Source organism: Myotis nattereri, assembly GCF_964212035.1.
Source record: "Myotis nattereri genome assembly, chromosome: 16".
NCBI classification, from domain to species: domain Eukaryota; kingdom Metazoa; phylum Chordata; class Mammalia; order Chiroptera; family Vespertilionidae; genus Myotis; species Myotis nattereri.
This window is the reverse complement of record NC_138091.1, coordinates 52,660,449-52,683,989: the sequence shown is the minus strand read 5'-3', so window position 1 is coordinate 52,683,989 and position 23,541 is coordinate 52,660,449. Positions and strand designations below refer to the sequence as shown.

The 23,541-nt window shown below is 62.5% G+C and overlaps 1 protein-coding gene across 1 annotated transcript; it reads right to left on the bottom strand.

Moving 5' to 3' along the window:
• Positions 1 to 457: 457 nt before the first annotated feature.
• Positions 458 to 21,750, bottom strand: KIF19 (kinesin family member 19; the record flags this gene model as incomplete). Its single annotated transcript, XM_081108902.1, has 20 exons — positions 458 to 875; positions 1,099 to 1,258; positions 1,659 to 2,056; positions 2,720 to 2,816; positions 3,007 to 3,112; positions 3,351 to 3,484; positions 3,764 to 3,885; positions 3,979 to 4,249; positions 4,810 to 5,008; positions 5,180 to 5,342; positions 6,177 to 6,342; positions 7,907 to 8,029; positions 8,646 to 8,792; positions 9,408 to 9,602; positions 9,828 to 9,953; positions 11,145 to 11,281; positions 11,594 to 11,681; positions 12,291 to 12,401; positions 19,514 to 19,594; positions 21,712 to 21,750. The coding sequence occupies 20 exons, from the start codon at positions 21,748 to 21,750 to the stop codon at positions 745 to 747; spliced, it is 2,994 nt and encodes a 997-aa protein (XP_080965028.1). The 3' UTR covers positions 458 to 744.
• Positions 21,751 to 23,541: the final 1,791 nt, after the last annotated feature.

Genomic DNA, 23,541 nt, shown 5'->3' with positions numbered 1-23,541 from the left:
GAGCCCGGACTTCCCGGGGTAACCATTCCATTTAGGTTCTGAGGCTTTCTGTGGTCCGGGCCTCTCCTGGGAGGAAGCCGGGGCAGGTGTGATGGGGCATGACCCCTGGGAGGGGCCTCAGGGTCTCCCAAGGCCCCCTTCCCCCCAAGTTTGTAGGTTGGTGCCATGCCTCCAGCCAGGGTGAGATGGGGATGGGGTAGGGAGGGACGGGGGAGATCAGCCGTGGCCACCCAGTTCCCGACAAGGTCTAGTTTCCAACACAACTGTCAAGACCCAAATGGGGTTTTACTGTTAAAAAGGAAGCCACTGCCAAGTAAGGAAACCACATTCCCTCCCTCCCCCCATTGTATGAGAACCGTCTGCTGGCCTTTCCCACCAGCCAGGAGGCCCTTGCCCCAGGTGTGGGCCCAGGAGCCCTGTCCCGCTAACAACTCCCTCCCCCCACTTCCCAGGCTGAGTCCGGCCATGGGTTTGTGCAGAGTTTTGGCATCATCCCAGGCTGGGAGGCCCCGGAGCCGTCATCCTGGCCTGCCTCCTGGGCTCACCTCCCTGCCCTGGTGGCACTGCACACATGGAAGGGTTGGGCGGACACCCTCATAATTCCTGGGTCTCGGGAGCCCCGGCCCTCTGAGATCCTGAGCTCCTGCCTCCAGGGCACCCCCACCTGCCCAGCCTCCACGTCCCATTTCCCACTACACCCCATTCAGTCTTTGGGGCAGGAGGGCTGGTTCCAGACAGGGTCCCTCAGTTATGCCGGAAGCGTCCGTCTTTGCCATGGGTGCTTGTGCTGTGGGGCAGGTGGGGCCCACGGGTAGCCCGTCGGGAAACACCAGTCGGATTGGAGGGAGCAATGAGAGGGGAGGAAACCCCGGGACCTGAAACGGGGCGGGGGGTGGGGGGGAGGGAAGGACAGAAGCAGGGTTTAGGAATGCCTCCCCCTCCCCCCTCTCATTACCCAGTGGTCTTGATCTCCCCGGGGGCACAACCCCAAGATGCCAGTCACAGTATTCTGCAAGAACCCTGTTTCCAGCCAGGGGCGGCCTCCTCTCTGGGCAGGCCAAGGGCCCCCCTTCCCCAGCCCTTCTCGCGGGTACCGACCTGTGTTCTGCCTTGGAGGGAGTTTGATCTTGGACAAAGGCAGCATGACCTTTCCCAGATGCCGGATACCAGGGGCTGGGTGCCCGCACACTGGCATCCTGTGGTCTGAGATGCTCTCCAGGGGGCGGGGCCCCAGGAGGTGTGTCTTGGGGCAGGAGAGCTGTGTTGGTGGGAGAACAGTAAGGCCTGAGCTGTGGGGAGCAATGGTTCTCAACCTTCTGGCCCTTTAAATACATTTCCTCATGTTGTGGCCCAACCATAAAATGATTTTCGTTGCTACCTCATAACTATAATGTTGCTACTGTTATGAATCGTCATGTAAATATCTGATATGCAGGATGGTCTTAGGCGACCCCTGTGAAAGGGTCCTTCGACCGCCAAAGGGGTCACGACCCACAGGTTGAGAACCGCTGTGCTACAGGGATCTGCCCCCCAGCTATGGGCCAGCCTGGGGACAGAGGCCTGGAGGGTGGGGCAGATACCCCGAGCCTCTGGAGGAACCCAGCCCTCAGGCCCCCACCCACAAGAAAGGAGCCCAGACACCCCACTCCTGGCCTCACCCTTTGCCCCGTGACCTCAAAAGACCGGGACCTCCGCTTCCTCCTCTTTGCCTCCAGCAACTCCTCCTGTTTCTTGCCCAGGCCTTTCTTCTGGCCCCGCAGCCAGGGCCCAGGGCCTTCGCCTCGATGCCCGACCGCCGGGGGTGGGGCCTCGCCCGTGCTGCTGGACAGGTTGTCCTCGCTGGCAGCGTGCTGCAGCGTGGGGCTGGGAGGCCGCTTGCAGGCCAGTGGGCCCGGTGACCGAGAATCGTCCGCCTCGCTCAGCGAGTGCAGGGACAGGGTGCTGCGCTCCATGGCCGGTGCCAGCAGGTGGCGCCCCTCGGTTCCCAGGGCCCTCGAGCGCCTCCTGGCAGCCTTCACCGAGATGCACTTGGTGTCGGTCAGAATCTCCTTTCTCTCTGCAGCGGGACAGTGGGAGCGCCCACCTGGGATCAAGGCCTCGTATTCCTCTCCCTCCTGCACCTCCAACACCCCCCCCCCCACCCCCACGCCTGGGTAGGAGCCAGAATGTCTGGGTTTCACTCCCAGCACCCCCACCTGCTTGCCATTTAAGAAGCCTGGGGCACATTTCTGAGCCTCGCTTTCATCTGTAAACTGGAGGTGGTAAACGAACCCCACAGGTGATTGCGCGCATTAACTGAGACAGTGGGCATGGATCCCATCTGTACCTGCAGTGATTACTGAGTGGGAGGGGGGCCATGATCCCAAGGGCCATATGCTCCCCGTTCTGACTCCTCACTGTGCCCCCGGCCCTGTGTGTCCTTGGCCGGTAACCCTCTGGGGCAGTGATTGGCAAACTGCGGCTAGGCAAACCGCAGGTCGAGAGCCACATGTGGCTCTTTGGCTCCTTGAGTGTGGCGGTATTTTGTGGAAGCCCCACACTCAAGGGGCCAAAGAGCCGCATGTGGCTCGTGAGCCGAGGTTTGCTGACCACGGCTCTGGGGCATTGGTGCCTCCTTCCTAGAATGGGCAGCAGCTTCAGCAGAGCAGAGGGCAGGCCAGGGCGCTCAACTGGGCGAGCTGAGCAGAGGCGCTGATGCCAGGCTCAGCGGGGGGCACACCTTTGTGGGACAAGGGGATCTCCGACAGGTTCTCGCTGCTGTCAGGGGAGGAGTTGATGCGGCTGCTCAGGCTGACCAGGCTGTCCTGAGTGGGGGCCTGCGGACAAGGTGGTCGGGAGGACGAAGGCGCTGAACCCAGCAGAGACCCCACGCCCCACTCAGCAGAGACAGCGGGGCCTCCGGGGTGGCGGCCGCTTCGGAAAGGCTCCATCCCAACCGCTGGGCGTCCGCCCTTGTGCCCCCCCCTCAGCGGAGGGGCCGTGGGGCCGAGGGTGCTCGGTGCTCACCTCCTGGGTCACCAGGTGGCCGATCTGGATGGGGGGTGGGGTGGGCACAGAGGAGCTTTTCACCTGCCAGGCCCGGGGACTGGTCTTGAACACGTGGTTGGCTTCACTGAGGTTGGCAGAAGAGGGTGGGCATCTGATGACCAGGCTGGTCCCACAGAGGGCCCACCCCCGTGCCAGGGGAGAGCTGTTTGCGTGGAGGGAGAGAGAACCCGAGAGCCCTCGCTCCAGACCTGCGCCACCTCCTCCCCGTGGCTCCTGTCCCGTCTCCCCGAAGCAGCCCCGCTCTGGCCGGGCATCCGCCGTGGCCGGCAGGCAGGGCTGCTGGGACGTGTTCCCAGGCTCACCTCTCCGTGCTGAGGGGAGGGAGCAGGCTGTGCTGCAGGCGCTGGGCTTCAGAGCTCAGCGTCTTCACGCTCTCCAGGTCAGCCTCGGGGGTCAGCATGGTTCCTGCTGGGACAATTTTGGGCAAGGAGCTGTCCTGGGGAGGGGGCAGGGATGGACAGTCAGAAGACGTGGCCTTGGACCAGACAACAGCACAGAGGCAAAGGCGCACAGACCAGGGCTGGGATGCGGGCTGGGAGCCCCCGAGGGCAGTGCTCTGGGTCCCCAGGGAAAGCTGTGGCTGTTGGGCATCCCCAGTGGCAAGGCTTTGGGCCGGATAAGGAAAGGGGGGCAGCTACCTGGGGTGTCAGCCAGCCTGGTCCCCCGCCATTGCCTTGGGCATCGGCCCCTCCCCCAGAACATGCCAGGCGCCCACCTGCAGGGCCCTGGAGGCCACGCGGTCCATGATGGCGGCCCGCTCCAGGCTGCCCTCCTCCAGCTCCCGCAGGTACACCTCATAGAGCTCCTCCAGGTGCTGGGGGACGGCCAGGTTGTAATCTACCGGCGGAGGGAGGAGGGGCAGGGCTCAGGCGTGTCTTTGGACCCTTCGCCCCGCGGACGGGGCGTGCGCGGCTCAGAGGCGGGACCTACCGTCCATGATCTGCCGCTGGCCCTGGATGATCTCGTCGCAGAGGGCGCGGTGCTGCTCCAGGCGGCGCAGGGCCTCGCGGCGGTGGCGGAGCGCGCCCTCGCGGAGCAGCGCGTGCGACTGCATCGCCGTGTTCTCCACCTCGAGCTCGTGCACGCGGCACAGCAGGCTGAGCACCTCGCGCTGCTCCTCGGAGCCGATGCGCCCCGGCAGCGTCTCCTCCAGGCGGCGGCCCCGCGCGCTCAGCTCCCGGCAGCGCTGCTCCAGGGCCAGCTGGGGGCGGCCGGGGTCAGCGCCGGCAGCAGGCCAGGGCCGCCCCCTCTGGCCCGGCCTGTCCTCGCCCCTCCTGTCCCCAGACCCCCTCTGGGGGGGGGCGCTCCCTTCCGAGGCCCCGCCCTCGACGCTGCATCCTGGGCCTCGCAACCAAGGGCTGCTCCCACGTGGCGCCTCTGTGCCACCTCTGGCTGCTCTGGCCACAAACTACCCCTCCACGCAGCCCATCTGGTGCCCCCAGGGCTCACGGAGCCCTGAAAGCCCCTGGTTGGGGTGTTCTCCAGAACAGAAGGCAAAGAGCCGTCATCGGGAACCCCGATTAAATGTTCGCTGCCATTTTTGGAATCCTCTGTATGTGAAGGGCATTTGTTTCATCGCCTCCACCACCCACCAGGCTGCACGGTGACACCTGCACTTTACAGGCGAGGAGCTCCAGGGGCAGAGAGGTCACTGAGGAACTTAGCGAGGTCCCAGGGTCTCCCTCCCCCCCCCCCCCCCCGCCCCCAGCCCTGCCCCTCCCCCTCTGAACCCGCTCTCCCCGCCCCCCAAACCCTGGGCACCTTCTGCTTGCGCAGCTTCTTCTGCTCGCCCACCAGGGCGGCGATGCTCTCCCGGGCGGCGGCCACCTCCGGCGGCTCCACGATGTCGGGCGGGTCCTCGCCCGTGTCCGAGTCCTTCTCGCTGTCGTCCTTGGTGTAGGATTCCTTCCGCTGCTCCTCCCGCCATTTGAGCGCCCTGCGTGACTTCTCCTGCTCCCAGCTGCCGCGGCCCAGCCCCGCGGGGAGACGTGGATCCGGGCCATGGGGAACAGGGCACAGTGAGCAGCTACAGCCGGAGCCCCGCTGTCCCGGGCCCAGGGGTGGGATGGGAGGGTCGGGGCGGTGTGTGTATGTGTGTTGGGGGGCGGGGGGGGGGCGGTGATGTGTTTACCCGGCGATGGTGAGCAGGTGGCGGGAGGTGTCGATCTGCACCTCCATGGCGTGGTTCTCCAGCTCCAGCAGGCGGCGCCGCACGTCCATCTGCTCCTGGAAAGCGCCGATGAGCTGCTCCCGCAGCTGCCCCATGTCGGCCTGCTCCTCCTGCTGGACCTCAGCTGCCCATGGATGGGTGTGGGGAGCTCAGTGAGGAGAGAGGCTTCGGGCCAGGCAAGTCCAGCCCCCCTTGGGGCCCTCCCCGCCCTTTCTTCCCAAACCACTTTCTGTGCAGCCACCGCCTCTAGAACAACCTCCTGGATTGCTTCCTCCTCCGGCACTGCACTGAGTCTTCAGGCTGTGGCCCAGAGGTGACCCCCAGCCCCTCTGTATGAACCAGGCTCCCACTAGCTCTTACAGCACCTTTGTGTCAGCTTTTAAAAGGTGCCCTTTAGCCCGACCGGCGTGGCTCAGTGGCTGAGCATTGACCTATGAACCAGGAGGTTGCGGTTTGATTCCCTGTCAGGGCACATGCCTGGGTTGCAGGCTCGATCCCCAGTAGGGGGAGTGCAGGAGGCAGCTGATTAATGATTCTCTCTCATCATTGATGTTTCTATCTGTCTCCCTCTCTGAAATCAATTTTTAAAAAGTGCCCCTTAGACACGTTACTGCCACCAGTTGGCAAACCATCATGGCAAACTTAAGTCTACAAGAGAATGTAGGTTGTGCCCCTTCTGGTGATGCCGGGCTCGGCCTTGCACCCCTACACTGCAGCGTGGAGGGTGAGGTCCTATGCAGCTAAACGCTCCTGTGTCCCTCACTCGTGGGATCCCCCCTAATCTTCAGCGATCACGATTCCACTTTACAGCGAAGGCCCAGAGCGGTGGAGTGACTAGCACGGCTACCCAGCCAGAGTCTGACCCCAGAGCCATCTGAGACAGCCTGCAAGGGCTGAGGGAGACGGGCTCCCACTAACACAGACAGCCCCCCTCCCGCCGCCGCCGACACACACACACCTTGGATGTGGCGAATGTCGCCCCGCCCCAGCCGTCCCCGGGCCTGGCCTCGCCCTCCCTGCTCATCAATCTTGCACTTGAGCCTCTGGATCTCGCCCCGCAGGTCGGCGATGATGCTGGTGTACTGGGCGATGTGGTAGGAGACGCTGAGCAGGTTCTGCTTCACCTGCGGGGAGCGCGGGACGGGGCAGAGCAGGTACAGTCAGCCCAGGGGCAGGGCCGGCCTGCGGGTCCTCCTTTCTCTCTCTCCCCCACCCCCAGTGCTTCTGGGTGACAGCAGTGGCCGTGCCTCCCACCCCACAGCCTCTCACACCACATGCCCCTGAGAGAGCCGGCTCCTAAAATGCTGCTTCCCCGGCTGAGCCTTCACCGGCTCCTTACTGCCTGGGGGTTGCCCTCCTTCCTTCACCTGTGGTGACGGCCCACCACTGTCTGTCTGCATTTCCCTTTTCTTTTTTATTTAAAAAAATGCATTTTCGCCAAACCGGTTTGGCTCAGTGGATAGAGCCTCGGCCTGCAGACTGAAAGGTCCCAGGTTTGATTCTGGTCAAGGGCATGTACCTTGGTTGCGGGCACATCCCCAGTAGGGGGTGTGCAGGAGGCAGCTAATCGATGTTTCTCTCTCATCGATGTTTCTAACTCTCTATCCCTCTCCCTTCCTCTCTGTAAAAATCAATAAAATATATTTTAAAAAATTAAAATAAAATAAATGTATTTTTATTTATTTCAGAGAGGAAGGGAGAGGGAGAGAGAGATAGAAACATCAATGATGAGAGTCATGGATCCGCTGCCTCCTGCACGGCCCCTACTGGGGACTGAGCCTGCAACCCCGGCATGTATGTGCCCTGACCGGGAATCGAACCGTGACCTCCTGGTTCAGAGGTCGCTGAGCCCCACCAGCAGGGCTGTCTGGATTGCCTTTAGACTCGCTGCTTTGTCGTGAACATGCGATGATAAGTTGAGAAGTCATCCAGCTCTCCCCATCCCACCAGACACCATCTCCTTCCTGCTTTTGGAACCTCTACTCCTGCTGCTCCCCCTTCTGGAACGTCCTCCCAGCTTCCCAAGTCCTACTCACAGTCTCCAAAGAGCTCCGCGGAGTCCCACCAGCCCGCCCCCTGTTGGCATCCTTGACCTGCTGTTAATATTCTGAGCTATCAACCGGCTCAAGGACGTGTCTCCTCCCCCGCTAAGTTCCTTGAGGGTTGGAAGGGAGCGGTGGCTGGAAGATGGTAGTGTCGGGAGAATGAGCCGCTCTGACGGTCATCCATCCGCCCCTTCACACACACATCGAAATGGACTCCCTCCTAGACAGCGGGGACAGTCTCAGCGCCATCACTGCCCGTGGGGGCGTCCCCCCCTTCCTTCAGCCTCATTTTCCTAAACTGTGAAACGTGACTGATGAGTCCGGCCTCAGGGGAGCATGTGAGAGGAATGGCAAAGGGCGCAGCGTGTGGCTGTTGTGATGAGGTGCTTTGAAACGTAACCGTCTGAATGAGCATCTGAAGATGCAAAGGGGAGGAGGGAGGGGCTGGGCCAGGGGAGCTCAGACCGTGAACAGGAAGGCGGGGAGCCTGGGGGGGGGCATGCAGGTGTGGGAGGTGCAGGGAGAGGGCCTGGGGGTAACATTCCCTGGGGGAATGGGGCCAGTGCGGTGGTGGCTGGTTCCAGGGAGCGTGGGAGGGGTGGCAGGGTCTGGGATCAGTCCAGGGGCTCAGTGGGGCCCTCACCCTGGTCTTGATGTTCTTGGCCCGGCCGGCGTAGGTCAGGGTGTTCCGGGACTCCTCGAAGGCGCTGCTCGCGGGGCTGATGTGGGCGATCATCACGGTGCGGCTGTTCCCCCCCAGGGAGTCCTAACAGCGAGGAGGGTTAGGGAGGGGGCCTGTGGTCAGCCAGGCTGCCCAGGGTCCCCTGCAGTGCCTCCCCCCTCTCTCTCTCTCTCTCTCTCTCTCTCTCTCTCTCTCTCTCTCTCTCTCTCGTCCTGGTGCTGAACCCCACGTGGGCCCCCTCAGTCCAGACTTCCCCTCCCCCTCCCCGTCCCTCACTCCCCACGTCCACTTTGTTCTCCAAAGTTCTCATCTGGAAAGTCCGAGTATCCCGGGCAGGGCCTCCGGCTCTCCTCCTCTCCCCTCACAGAGGAGCCAGGGAAGGCACGGCTGGCTGGCTGGGAGCCCAAGGGGGCCTCCCTCCTCTCTCCTCCACATCTGGCTGCCCAGGCCCCTCCTTTCCCGACGCTGATGTCACTGTGATTTTGGCCAGAGTGAGGAATGGGGATCGTCGCATGAAGATTGGATTTGGTGAGAGTCGCCAGATAAAATACAAATGCCCTATTTGGGATGTACTTATACTAAAAAAATGCAACTCGTTGTCTTTGTGAAATTCCACCGTGGCTGGGCACCCTGTGTATCACTGGCTACACCTGGCAGCCTCCCCTGGTGCCCAGCGCCTGGGCCGGGTTGGCGCTGGTACCTTCAGGAGCCGGGTGAGCTTGCTGTCGCGGTAGTTGATGTACTTGTTGCTGCTCCGGTCGCTCAGAGCGTTGATGCAGTTGCCCAGGGCCAGGAGGGAGCGGTTGATGTGGGCCCCCTCTTTCATGCGCTGCCCACGGTTCTGTGTCTGGGGGCGAGCAGGGGTGAGGAGAGCTGTGGCCTTACGGGGCAGGGGACGGGCATCACCCCCAACGCCTGGGGATCCTGGGTTATGAGCCTCTCCCTCTCCCCCAGGGCTCTGAAAGGTCGAGATGACAACCGGGCCTTGCCCTGCCCCCTCCCGAGGGCATGCTCCAAGGGGAGAGAAGGGGGCCTCTGAGTGAGAATGAGGGACTGACTGCTTGCTCCTCGCTTGGTCGGAGCTGAGAGAGCCGCCCTCTGTCTCCCCCAGGCAGGCCCCCTGCCCAGCCTGGTGCTGTGCTGAGAATGAGGTGGAGGGAGGCGGTGGCCGCTGCTCAGAGCCAGGAGAACCACAGGCACAGGGCCCTAGAGGGAGGGCGCCCCAGGCTCCTGGACGTGTGTGTGTGTGTGTGTGTGTGTGTGTGTGTGTGTTGGAGGGTGGGTTTCTCTCCTTTCCTTCTGTTTGAACTGGGAGGCTGGCATCCTTGCCCTCTGCCCCCCCTCCCCCTCGCCCCCCACCAAAAACATTCTCCCCAGTCCTGGGGGAGCTGACCTCACTGGGAGGCCGCATCCCCTCCTCCTGCCCCCCACGGCCTCCCCAGCCTCCGGGGAGCTCCCTCACCTGGGACGCACGCTCGGAGCCAGCCAGGTCGATCATGAACAGGCGGCCCTGCCGCACCTCCTGCAGGACGTTCTTGACCCGGCTGCGCTGGCGCACGGACACCTGCAGCACCGCGTGGGAGCGGGAGGACGCCCGGTTGGCGGCCGTGGGCTCCTGGGTCCTCTGCCGGTTCCCCTTCGTCAGCAGCTGCATGATCTGGGCGGGCAGGAGGGAGGCCACTCTTGGGGACCAGTGGGGGTGCTGCCACACACTGGGGAAGGGACCAGGAGGAGGAGGGCTGGCCTGTGTGCGTGGAGGGGCCTGTGGAGGCCAGGGGCTGTGTGCACACGAGCAGGCTGGTTGTCTGGTCAGCCCTCCGCCCCTCCTGCCCCTCAGGGGTCACTGTTTGCCCCCCTGCCCTGCTGGCTGCTGTAGACTCGCCTCTTTGGCATTGATGGTGGAGACCTCGGTGATGCCTGCCACCTGGATCACCCCCTTGGAGTCCTCCCTCAGCTCCAAGTAGCCCAGGGCGGGGTTCAGCAGGTCCCGGATCATCTCATTGTAGATCTGAAGGGACAGGGGGGTGACAGGTATTTGTGGGAGCCTGAGGTCCAGGTTCCCCATCCCTCCTGAGTGAGAAGGGACAGGAGCTCACGGGCCCCTTTATTTCTATGGGGTCGGGGGCTTCAGCATCCACTGGAAACATCAAGCCACCAGAGCCAAGGAGAGAGGGACCCCCTTTGCAGGCAGGGGATGGGGACCTGACTGACGGCCTGCTAAGCAACCCTTCTACCATTCTCCCGACCCCCACACCCAGTGCGCCTCGCTGGCTGGCAGAGTCCATGCTGTGCTGATGGGAGAGCTGCTGGCGGGGATGCATCGCTGCTCTGCCCGAGCTGTCACCCGGGAGATTATCAGCTCCTGAAGGGAGCCTCGCGGCCGGGAGCCAGATGGAGGCCAGCCCACTGGCTCTCTCGCCGCGTCCGGCCTCTGCAGGCTCCCACCCCTGCTGCCAAAGCCCTGTGGGTGGTGGCCCTCCCATAGGTGGGCGCTGGGTGCTGGGGCTGGGGCTGGGGCGAGGCAGCAAAGGCTGGCAGGTTCAAGCCTGTCCATGTATGTACAGTCCTCAGCCGCCCCCACGTACAATGAGCGCCAGGAGGTGGCCTGGCAGGGCAGACAGGGTCGACCTTAAGAAATGGACCCGGAGGCCCTCGCTGGTGTGGATAGAGCATTGGCCTGCGGACCGATGGGTCCCGGGTTCAATTCCGGTCAGGGGCACGTACCTTGGTTGCAGGCTCTTCCCCAGCCTGGGCCCTGGCTGGGGCATGTGCAGGAGGCAACCAATCGATGTGTCTCTCTCTCACTTCGATGTTTCTCTCTGTCTCTCCCTCTCTCTTCCACTCTCTCTAAAAATCAATGGAAAAATATCCTCTGGTGAGGATTGAAAAAGAGAAAGAAAGAAATGGACGCAAAGGACGGAGGGTGGGCGCTGAGCCTGCGCTCAGCGGAAGGCTGTTTGGGAGTGTGGGCCAGTGAGCAGGGCTCCTGAGTTTAAATCCTTGCTCCCTCTTTCCTGTGTAACGTTGGCCTAGTTGCCTCATGTCTCTGAGCTTCCCACTTCTGTAAAGCCGGGCCAGCAGCGTGTGCGGGAGAGCTGCCGTGGGGAGCAGCCCGGGAAACTGCCTGGTGGTGGCCCCAGGCAGGTGGCCAGCCCTGTCCCATGGGCCCCTTGACTGAGCCGGCTGCGGGGAGGCTCACCTCCAGGTAGGACATGGACACCTCATATTCCATGTCAGTGCTGGTCTCCTCGATGGCGCGGAAGAGGTCATCGAGGGTCCGGGCATAGATGCCCGGCTCGTGGTCCGTGCCCAGCATGGTGTAGGTCTTCCCGCAGCCTGGGCATAGCAGGTGGTGGGTGAGCGGGGTGGGTCGGGAGTGCCACCTTGCCGGGCAGGGTGTCCTGGCCAACCTGGGTGTGTCCTCAGGCTGGGACCCCCAGCTGGCTGGGGAGTGAGGATTGGGGAGGATGGCGTCCTGCCTGGGGATGGGGCCGCTGGGGCCTGAGGGCCCTGCGAGGGGGGTGGATCAGCTACATCCTTGAGCCCTGCCCCAGCTGGGGCCAGACGGGCTCTCTGGCACAGGGCGAGGGGGCTTGCTCCTCACGGGGGACAGCATCCGGTCCCCCCCACGGTGTGGGCTCCCCTCACCTGTGGGGCCATAGGCGAAGACAGTGGCATTGTAGCCTGAGATGACGCCTTTGATGAGGCTCTTGGTGGTGGCCTGGTACACCATCTCCTGCAGGGGAGGGAGAGGACAGCCGCCAGGGGCCTGGGCACGGGCGGGGCGCACCGCCCACAGGCACCCTCCCGCTGCTCCCCACAGCGGCCTTTCTGTCCCTTGGCCCCAGAGGAGTGGGGGTGGGCGTGGAGGAGGGTGTCTCTTTCAGCCCTTGGGGGGACGCCCGCCTGAAAGAGCGCTCAGGACACCTGAGATGCCTCCCCCACAGCTGGCGGCCGGCCCCCAGCCTCGGGGACGCATTGCATCTGCTCCCGGGAACGCCCCACAGGTGGGCAGGACGGGGGTCCCTGGGAGGGTGTCAGCTTTCCTGAGACTCTTCCTCACACCCGATGGGTTTCCTGCGCCTTCCTCCAGCTCCCAGAGGGCCACCTGCCGGGTGTGCCGTGGGGGTACCCAGGGAGGGTGGCGTCTGCACACCAACCCGGGTGTGCCCAGGCGGGAGGCCGTGCACATGCCAGGCAGGCGAGCGCACACTTGCACGCACGGAGCCGCAGGAGGGGGGAGTCAGGGAGTGAGCGGTGGAGGGCCGGCTGAGGGCTGGTGGCAGGTCCTCTGAGGGTCCCTCACACGCGGGGCAGAGGGTGTCCCCAGGCCCAGCCCTCTCACTTGTGTGGCAGTGAAGTCAAAGGCCACGTCGAACAGGTAGGACTTCTCTCGGGACCGATGTGCCCGCAGGATGTCATCGGGGTCCTCCATCGGGTCCATGAGAACCACCATCTGCAAAGGGCCCCCGGGCAGGCCCCAGTCACCGGAGCCCCGGCCACACGCTTGGCACTGACCTCACCCCTCCTCTCTCAGGGTGTGGGCCAGGGGTGGGCGGCCAGAAGCCGGGGGACCACAGGGCTGGCAGGAGGTCCCAGAGCTGGGCAGCCCCGGGCCTCTGAGCCCCGGGCTCAGCCCTGTCCCATCAGCGCCCGTGCGCCCCATCTGGGCACTTGGCCCTGGATGCCCAAAGGAGCCCAGAGAGCCATGCGCCCTGGACCGCCTTCCTCTGCCCGCACCACGCCCCGTGCTTGTCCCCAGGGGAGGAGCAACGGTAACGCGGGCCGGGGCTCATTAGGCGTGTACTTGTGTCAGGACCTGTTTTGAGCACCGACCCCGTTAGTCCCACGCGGGCCAGGGGTGAGGCCACTGCCATTCCCACTTCACAGAGGAGGGGACGGGCCCAGAGCAGTGACCTGTCCAAGCTCACACACTAGCCAGTGGGGGAACGGGACTCAAACCCGGGCCTCGAAACATGCAGACCCTTCATGTCACTGCAGCCATGAGGCACCTAGGACCTTGCACCCCAGCCTCACCCCTGCCTCACCCCTGCACCCCTGCCTCAGCCCCCACACTCCCTCTCACCCTTGGCAGACCCAGGGGTGGGGCAAAGAGCCACTGGTGGCTCAGTGACTGGGGTGAGGAAGCAGGAGGCCCAGGCCTGGGAGGGCCACAGCCTTAGGACTCCACCAGACCCTCCCAGCATCCTCTGCGCGCCCCGACATCAGCCATCCTTCACCACCGGCCTCCTGCCGTAGGCGCACACCTGGCTCACTGCACCTGAACTGGCCTAAGAGCCAGGGGGCCCAGCACGGCCTCCTGGGATTCTCCACGGAAGAAGGAGGAGGAAGGAGAGAGTAGAGAGGAGGGAGGAGGAGGGGGAGAGGGGGAGGGGGGAGGAGGGAGGGCAGGCAGCTCCCCAGGAGACCTGGCCTCAGGAGTCTCACCCACCCATCAGGTGGGGTTCAGGGGAGCCAGCTGGAGGGGCCTCCAGATGGGCTGGGCTGTGCGGGAAAGACTGAGGGCCTGACTCAGGCCCCACAGCTCGCCAAGGGTCGGGGGTCACCCTGAGCTGAGCACAGGTCAGGTCGTCCAGGCTGCACTGCCCCTCGGGGTGCCCCCCTGGTCCAGCCACCTCCTCAGGCCTCTGCCCACTGCCCCCTAAGCCTCATCCAGGATCCAGTTCCTTCTCAGCCCGAACACCTGCAGCAGGAGCCTGATCAAGTTTCAGCCCAACTGAAGATAAACCCAGTGACAAGGGCCAGGCACGGGGGAACCTGACCAGCTGTGCCAGTTCTCACCTCTCCGGTGCCAGCGTGGACACAGGCAGGGCCTGAGGGGTGCCCCCAGGAAGGGCTTTGGTGCAGGGAGGGAGAGCGGGAGAGTGGCATTCAGTGATGCCCATATCCCACTGATGACCTCCAAACGACCTCCCGGCACTGCCAAGTTCATGGCCCCCGGGCATTTGGTTCCTTTGATATGCAGGCTCCTGAATCAGTGCATTGTCAATGGGCAGCCAGGATCCCCTTAAAGAGGGCTTTGTCTGGGTCCCAGCCCGCGCCCCACCCTGCAGAGCATCACCCCTTCCCTGTCCCCTCGGGCATACAAAGGGGCCCTTGTGCCGTGGCCAGGTGAGCTGGGGCCGAGCCACAGAGGGCAGCACAGGCAGTGGCACAGGTGAACATGCTTTCTGGGCATCTCCTATGGACCAGGCACTGAGCGAGGTCGGGGAGAGAGGTATGCTTTCCTGCCGCTGACACTTGAACAGGTCACTTTAATAACAAGTGCTGCCCGGCCGGCGTGGCTCAGTGGCTGAGCGTCGACCTATGAACCAGGAGGTCATGGTTCTATTCCCGATCAGGGCTCATGCCCGGGGTTGTGGGCACATGCAGGAGGCAGCCGATCAATGATTCCCATCATTGATGGTTCTATCTCTCTCTCTCTCTCCCTTCCTCTCTGAAATCAATAAAAAAATTATGTTAAAAAAGAAGGAATGCCGAAACCGGTTTGGCTCAGTGGATAGAGCGTTGGCCTGCGGACTGAAGGGTCCCAGGTTCAATTCCGGTCAAGGGCATGCACCTGGGTTGCGGGCACATCCCCGGTGGGGGGTGTGCAGGAGGCAGCTGGTCGATGTTTCTCTCTCATCGATGTTTCTAACTCTCTATCTCTCTCCCTTTCTCTCTGTAAAAAAATCAATAAAATATTTAAAAAAAAAAAAAAAAAAGAAGAAGAAGGAATGAAGTTCTGACACGTGCTACAATGTGGATGAGCCCTGAGAACATTACGCTCAGTGACAGGAGCCAGACACGAAGACAGCACACTGTGCTTCCACTCACGTGAAATGTCCAGAATAGCGAATCCACAGAAATGGGGAGTAGGTCAGTGGTTGCCTGGGGCTGGGAGGGGCTGGGGAGATGGGGGGTGGTAGCTAATGGGGGTGAGGGCTAAGGGGAGGTGACGGCTAAGGGGCAGGGTGAAGAACCCTCCCATTCTCCCCCAGTCACTCACCACCAGGCTAGGCTCTGGGGGGCAACAGGGGCATGAAGCATCCAGATGGTGGGTGTGGAGGGAGCCGGGCAAAGGGGGCGAATAGGCTGCCCCTCCCGGCACCCCATCCCCCGACACTTGCCATCTGTCACCTGATACTTTATTTATCTTTCACAACAGCCTCCCAATTGTGTGGCTGCGGCTCCTGTACAAGACCTCCCCTAATCCTCTCAGAGCCCTGGCTGGGCGGCTGGGCGGGCGGAGCAGGTTACTGTCCCAGCTTCTGAGGAGGAAAGGGAGGCCCAGCCAGGACTCGAGGGCCCTTGCCTGGCTCCTCAGACAGGACCCCAGGGGCACAGGGGGCGACAGCTGGGCTTTGAGCAGATAGAGGCTAATTATGGGATGACCCATATTGACAGGTGACTTAAATTCTGTAGGTAAAGAGCTGGGAGGGAGGGGGTCCGCAGGCTGTGGGCTTTTTGCGGGGGGAGAGACGGAGGGGAAGGGGGCTGGTGTGGAGTTTCTGCTTCCACCCTGGAAGCCCTGGGCCCCCAGACCTCTCAGGCCGCCCGCCCCCCACTTTGTGGTCATCAGTGGCACCCCTGAAGGGTCTGGTGCCAGGGTCTAGTCCCGCCCCTGATGCTACTAGCAGACCGAGCGCCTACCACGCTCTGTTGTTGGTTTCAGAGAGGAAGGGAGAGGAAGAGATAGAAACATCAACGATGAGAGAGAATCATTGATTGGCTGCCTCCTGCACGCCCTACACTGGGGATCTAGCCCGCAACCCAGGCCTGTGCCCTGACCGGGAGTTGAACTGTGACCTCCTGGTTCATAGGTCAACACTCAGCCACTGAGCCACGCCGGCCGGGCTACCACACTCTTCTAGGAACACAGACGTGGGGCGGTGACCATGGGGGGCCCCTGGCCTGAGAGCTCTGGCACACACAGGCAATGGGAAGGCAAGAGGTGGGCTCGGTTTTACCTCTGGGGCCCAAACCATCCCGTTTCAGGCCTTAAAGAGACTAACATCTGTAGCCCCACTGTGTGCCAGGCGCGGGGGAAAGCTCTTGCGCACATTGGCCCCGCAGGCGGCTAAAGAAGGCACTGTGGCTCCAGTCCCGAACTGCATGGGGGCTCCAGGACCTGCCGAGGTCCCTGAACCCCTTTCACAAATCCGAACCCTAACTCCCTCTTCCCCAGGATCCGGCCTCTTGTCCCCAAAGGACTTGTCCTGTGAGAGGCGCTGCACAGCCTCGTTGCTGGAATCTCTCATGTCTCCCGGAGAACAATGCCTAACGCTAAGGAAGGCTGCGCTAAGACCCCTCCCAGACTCACCCCAGCAGCCCGCGGGCTCCAGACCTCAGAGGAGGGGACAGAGCTACGACCTGCCACCTGGGCCCATGACCAAGGCTGCCCAAGCCTGCACCCAAGCCTCCCTCTGGGCCAGGGCCACAGACAAGCTGGAAGGGGACAGAGGTCCAGGGTGGGGCTGGTGGGAGTGGCAGGCAAGGGGAAGCCAGTCTTTGCCTCCTGCTCGCCAGGGCCTTGCTGTCAGAGGAATGGAGCTAGTGGGGGACAGCGGGGCTTTCTGGAGGTGCCCAGCCTGCCGCTGGCTGTGGCTAATCTCCAACAGCAGGCCAGGCAGCGTATCTTTGAACCCAGTGGGGTCAGAAGGAGCTCAGGACCAGAGGCCTCTCGTCCCTGCAGGGCCCAGAGTCCATGCTGAGTGCCCTGAGCCCACGCCGCTCAGACACCCCTCCCGCTGACAAAGGAGCAGCCGGGGAGGGAACGCCCAGCCCGGGCCCGGCCGGATCAGGCCGGACCCCCGCTCCACCGGCAGGGACAGAAAGGAGCCAGTGTCTGCCGTGTGTGGGCACACAATGGGCTGTGCCCAGACCGGAGTGTTTCCATCAGCATCAGTTCATATCTATCAGCCCCCGTGCCGGCCGGAAGCCAGGAGCAGCAGAGAGAGAGAGAGAGAGAGAGAGAGAGAGAGAGAGAGAGAGAGAGAGAGAGAGCCATCATTGTCCCAGCCGAGGACCTGATACTCTCGGGGACAAGTGGGACAAACAGGGAGCGGCCTAGCCTGGAAGGCGTTCTCCTCCCGCGTTCTCTGGCTCCGCGCACTGCCCCTCCGCAGCCCGGGGACTCTCCGTCTCTACTAGAGGCGGTAGCACACCCATTAGACTCCTACTGTGCGCCAGGCACTGGGAAGCACTGCTTGTCCATCAGCCCACAGAGCCCCTGGAGGAGGCAGCCTGATTACTGTCCCCATTTGCAGAAGAGGCAACTGGGGGTCTTGGAAGCAGCCCGCCCGGGGCCGCCCAGCCGGCCAACGGCAGGACTCCCCTACATGACTGTTCCACACGTTCCCCCGCCCCTGCTGCCCGAACCAGTTTAGAAGGGATCTTCCCAGCCACCCTGCTTTCCCCGAGGCCTCTGAGGAAGGCTGCTCCTTGAAAGAGGGAACAGAGGAGGAGAAGCCAGGAGGCTGGGACCACCCAGCTCTGCATGCCCACAGCTCCACTGTCAGGGTGAAAGCATAGCTGGATGGGCACCCCCCGCAGGGAGCCCAGCGGCAGGCAGGCATTGCGGGCTGAGCCGTCCACCTCCAGTTTGCTTCCCCTGGCCCTTGGGTGTCCTGAGTCTAGTCTGCCATGCCCAGGGCCAGCACGTGCCCACTTGTGCCTTGCTCTGCATGGCATCATGTCACCCCAACTTCCCCGACCCAGCAGCACATCCCGCTGCCCTGGCGAGCACGGGCACTCAGGACAAGCAAGTGCAGCGGCCCCTGAGCAGAGGCAAGTGATCACTCTCGGGTCCCCGTAGGCCAGGGATGGCGAACCTTTTGAGCTCGGCGTGTCAGCGTTTTGAAAAACCCTAACTTAACTCTGGTGCCGTGTCACATGTAGAAATTTTTTGATATTTGCAACCATAGTAAAACAAAGACTTATATTTTTGATATTTATTTTATATATTTAAATGCCATTTAACAAAGAAAAATCAACCAAAAGAATGAGTTCGCGTGTCACCTCTGACACGCGTGTCATACGTTTGCCATTACTGCCGTAGGCCATGCCACCGAGATGCTCCTACCTGGGCCCAAACCTGCTGCTGGTGCCTGTACCACTGTGCCCATTCCTATCCCAGCACCTGAGTCCTCAACTGCCTCCCCAAGCACACATCCTGGCCATGACCCTGCCCACATCTCCAGCCTCAGCTCACACCTCCAGTCCGCTCTCTGCATCTCTCTCCTGCTTGAGCCACATCAGTTTTTTTTCTTTTTTAATATATGTATATTTTTATTGATTTCAGAGAGGAAGGGAGAGGGAGAGGGAGATAGAAACATCAATGATGAGAGAGAATCATTGATCAGCTGCCTCCTGCATGCTCCCTACTGGGGATCAGGCCCGAAACCTGGGCATGTGCCCTTGACTGGAATCGAACCCGGGACCCTTCAGTCCACAGGCCAACACTCTATCCACTGCGCCAAACCGGCTGGGGCAGTTTTTTCTCTGTTACCCAAGGCCACCACAGTCTCTCTCACCACTGGGCCTTTGCACATGCCAGTCCCTGTGGTTGAGATTTCTCCCTTACGGCACAGTCCTAATGACTCTTCTTCATCCCTCCTGTTTCGGTCCAGGCACCGTTGCTCCCTGACCTGCGGGACTAGGCCAAGTCCCCGCCTACTTACTATGCATTCCTTTCAGGCCCTGTGGGCTGCTAACCCCCATCTGTTTGTGCTGCAACGCTGTGATTAATGCCTTGTCCGCCCACACTGGACTCTAAGGTAACGAAGGGAGGACAGGGTCTTTTCTCTTCACCATGGCACTGTCACCAGCGTGTTGTGGGTACTTGATAAATACTGATTGCCTCCTGTGTAAACAGAGGTGGGACTTGCCCTGCTCACCTCATCATGGTGACATGAGGATCAAGAGAGCAAACAGACATCCCAGGACTTTGCAAAACATGAATACTCCGGAGGCGGGCTTTTGCTCTAGACCAGGGGTGGGCAAACTTTTTGACTCAAGGGCCACAATGGGTTCTTAAACTGGACCGGAGGGCCGGAACAAAAGCATGGATGGAGTGTTTGTGTGAACTAATATAAATTCAAAGTAAACATCATTACATAAAAGGGTACGGTCTTTTTTTTTTTTTTTTTAGTTTTATTCATTTCAAACGGGCCGGATCCGGCCCGCGGGCCGTAGTTTGCCCACGGCGGCTCTAGACCATGTAAATGCGTGCTCTATGCGTAGCAGACATATTAAAATGGGAAAGGCATGTCATGGGCACATGGAAGTGGAAGTTTTAGAACTGGATTAGGGATCAGGACCCACCCAGGCTAGGGAAGCGTTCAGCTCTCCTTGGATCAATCTAGGAAGGCTTCCTGGAAAAAGAAGCCTGTTTCCTTGATGATGTCGCCAATTCAGTGTTAGCCAAGAGTTCAGTGGGCAGAAGAAGGATGGTGCAGCAAGCCACAGGGCCCTTCCCGTCTCTACCAGGAGAGCAGGGACCTGCCCCCATGAGGTAGGAACAGACCTGTGCCCTGGCCTGCAGTTCCCAGCCACAGACCCTCGTACCTGCTCGTCCACTTTATGGGCGATGAGGGTGGCTCCTTCCTCCAGTTCCGCCACGCTGATGGGCCGAACCCGGAGCGCCACCTGGGAGGGAAGGCCAGACCCCTGAGATGAGACGGAAAGGGCTGTGCTGGGCCCCAGAGAGAAGGATGAGAGACCGGGGATTCCGCTAGGGCAAGCCCAGGGCTTCTCCTCTGTCCAGCCCTCTCAGGCCTCCTTGGTCTTACGGAAAACTCAGTGGTTCAGGACAACCACCTGGGTCAGGGCAGGAGGTGCAGCGAATGGGGGCTGGGGCTGAGTGTGTGCATTTCCCCAGGAGCCCGTGGCTCAGGGCGATCCCGTGGCAGAGCGCTGCCTGCTCCTTCAGGCTGCGTCAGTCACATGCCCAGTTAAGCAGCGGCAGCTCCCCTTGTGCTTTGAACTTGGAGCCCCTGGCACTGGAGTAGGCTGTCTGTGCCTGTGAATAAGGAACTGCAACCACAGGGGCAGTACTGGGCACAGCAGGACGGGGCTGGGGGCTGGGGGCGGGGGAACTTCCCCTCCTCAACCTGGGTCCACCTTCCTACCCAAGGACAGCGCTACGGGCCCCTACGCTCTCTCTTCTCCAGCTACTGGGAGAGGCTACTGGGAGATGGTATGTCTTCTCTCTGCATGAGCCTCGCCCAGAGAATGGGGGCGTGCCTAGCCGGTGTGGCTCAGTGGATAGAACATCGGCCCTCGGACTGAGCGGTCCTGGGTTCAATTCCGGTCAAGGGCACATACCTCAGTTGCAGGCCTGGTCAGGGTGGGTGCAAGAGGCAACTAATCTATGTGTCTCTCTCACATCGATGTTTCTCTCTGGCTCTCCCCCTCCATTCTACTCTCTCTAAAAATCAATGGAAAAATATCCGCAGGTGAGGATTAACAAAAAAAGAAAAGAATTAAAAAAAAAAAAGGAACGGAGGCGCGTGTGTTTCTGCTGATCAAGGGGAAATGCCTGCCAGGTGTGTGGGTATAACTCCCCGCTCAGCCTCTGACTGGACGGGGACGCCTCAGCCAAACTCCGCTGCTGGGAGGGGAGGACCCTCCCGCCCTGCGGTGCGGGACACACCACACATGCCAATCAAGCTGCTTTCAAAGAGAGCCTTCCCGGCAGCGAGAGAGGAGGTTCCAGAGCCGGGGGCGTGCTGGAGGGCTGGGGCCCAGGCTCCGGGTCGGACGCCCTGCAGAGGCGGAGTGTCTGGGGGCAGCCTCATCCTCCCGTGACATCACCACCCACTGCGGGGGATAAAGGCCGTGCCCAGATCTCAGAAGTTAGGGCGGGGCCGTGGCCCTGGGGTCACTGAGCCTTCCCCCCATCACTCTGACCCGGCACCACTGAGAATCAGGAGTCTGCCCTCAGTCTCTACCTGAGCCCCACACCCACTCACACCTCTTCATCTGCCCGGACCCCAGGGCTGGCTCCGGGCGCCCCCTCAGCGGCTCCCAGCAGCCTCTGGACCATTTAGTCCTCACTTGGACAGCATCTTTGCTGCAACCCAACCACCAGCCACCCCGGCCCCATGCCAGCTCCCCTGGCACCTGGAGGCTCTCCTCTGTCTACCTGTGATCCCCAGCTCCTTTAAATTCCCGACTCCACTGGGTTGGGGTACCCCCTGGCTCCCTCCCTCCTTTCTCTTCTAGGAGGAGGGCCAAGCCTGCCCTGGTGTTTCCGGATCGGGGAGCAGTCTTGTCCCAGAGACCCATGGGGCAGGCTTTGGGGCTGGGGCCCCTGGTGGGAAGGTGTAGAGCAGTGTTTCTCAGCCTGGGCTGCACATTAGAACCACCTGGGGATCTTTTTAAAATCCTGATTTCTGGGCCTCATCCTCGGGAAATTCTGTCTCTTTGTGATGGGCTGGGGTCACAACATTAGTAACAAAGAAACAGAATTTCCGGAGGATGAGGCCCGGAAATCAGGATTTTAACAAGATTCCCGGGTGGTTCTAATGCGCAGCCCAGGGTGAGAACCGCTGGTGCAGAGGGAGGGGCGGGGCGGGGCTGGCCGCAGGCTCCGCAGGATGCCCTCTCCCCGACTCCGGGGCTCGGGGAAGGTTCTCGGACAGTCGCATTCCCTGGTCCCGAGGGTCCTTTGGGGGGCGGGGGCGGGAGGGGAGGACCGCTCCGTCCGTCGGGGGTGGAATCTGGGTCTGGGCCACAGATGGGGCCCTCGACGGGCGTCTCACCGTGAGCTGCTGGTCCTTGGAGTCCCCGCCGTCCTTCATGCTTGCGGGGATGGAGGGGCTCAGGCCGCGACCGCGGGCATGGCCGAGCCGCGCCCCCAGCGTCCCCGGGTCCCCCGCAGCCTCCCCGGTGCTGCCGCTGCCTGACAACCCGAAACCAACAACGCGCCCGCGGCCAAGGGCGCCGACCGGGGGGCGGGGCGAGGGGAGGGCCCCGACGGCGCCTCCCGCCCCCTGCGCCCCCGCCGCTCCCGTGCTGCGGCCCGGGGTGGGCCGCCTCCGCCGGGGAGGCGCTCGAGCCTGCGCCGCTCTCCCAGCGAGTCCCGCCTGCGCGTCCCTCCGGCCCTCGGCGAGGCCTGCGTCCGCCCGGCGCCGCCGCCGCGTCGGTTTGGCCGCTCTCGCCGCCTCCCCGTGCCCCTCGCTCGCGGCCGGGCCCTCTCCCGCTGCCCTCCAGGGGGCGCCCTGCGGGCTCGCCGCTCGCTGGACAGCGGCGCTCCCGGCCCCTCGCGCGGCGGCTGTGGGCCTGCCTGCCTGCCTGTCCGTCGGTCTGTCCGCCTCTTGGCGTCTCCAGGGCGGTGGCTGGCTGCCCCGTGTTCCCATGGGCGCGGCGTGCATCGCGGCTGTGGCTGGTGTCTAATCCCTGTCTCCGATGACAGAGGGGTAAACAGCTGTCCCTGTGCCCAGGCTGCCCACCCGCCTGGTGGAGGGGGGCACCTGTATTACTAGGTCACACAAGAGCCCGCCTCCATGCACCCCACTGGCAAACGGGGCCCCATCGGGAAACCCAGAATCTAGGTCAAGACGGTGGGGTCTGTGTGCCCTGTGGCTCCCCGCCCGCAGGAAGAGGCACAGTGCTGTGCAAGACAGTGTGGGTCCCACGCTGTGGCCCCCGCATGTGGCAGGCATAACAGCGATTTCACAACCGGGAGCACAGCCAGCGGGAAGACTCCCGCCTCAGGAGGCTGGGAAACCAGGATCCTGGTCCCAGCTCTGCATCCAACTCGCCAAACCACCTGGAGCCAGTGTGCCCGCCCCTTGGGGCCCTAGTTCCCTGGGTGATGGTGCCTCTGAAGGCCCATCGTCCTTGTCTTCTCCTGCCCCCCAGCTGAGCTGAGCCGGGCAGCCTCCCTGGCCCAGGGGAGCCATGGGCTTCCTTCAAGGAGCGGGGAAGGGAGCGCTCCTCCCCTGGGGCTGATCAGACGGCCTGGCGGGCATCCAGAGGCGGAGCACGCTGCCAGCCTGTGCCCTGGGGGACTGGCTTCCCCGGCTGCCCCAGGAGCTTGTGTGTTAGAGTTATTAATAAGCCATGGAGAGAGCCACCTGTGGCCTCGGGTTTGGTAAGTAGATAAAGCGGGGAAGCTTGGTGGAAACCGCTCCTTTGGGGGTGCAGGGGGAGGGGCGTGCGGGGAGGAGGGGGGTTGGCCCAAGTTTTTGTCCTGTTTTCTGGCCCAGGCTGCCCCGAGCCTGCGCACGGAGGCTGGCGGGTGTGCCCCGTCCTCTCTGGCCCCACATCTCTGCGTCATTTTTGACTTCCTCTTTCCTCTCATCCACCTGCGAATCCTGGAGGTTCTCCCTCTGCAGGTGTTTCTCCTCTTCCTCATCTCCTGGCCACTCCCCCAGGCTCCATCACTGTCACCTGGGCAATGTCATGGCCGCCTCCTGCTTCCTCCCACTTTCAAAAGGTGCGGCTGTGACACCAAAGTACAAGCAGGCGCCTTGCCTTGCTCCCCACAAACTCCTGCTCACCCTCTACGGCCTTAGGCTCCACCCACCTTGACGAGTGTCCCAGATACACGCTGGTGCCAGGCCCTGCTTTCAGGCCTTGGCTCAGCC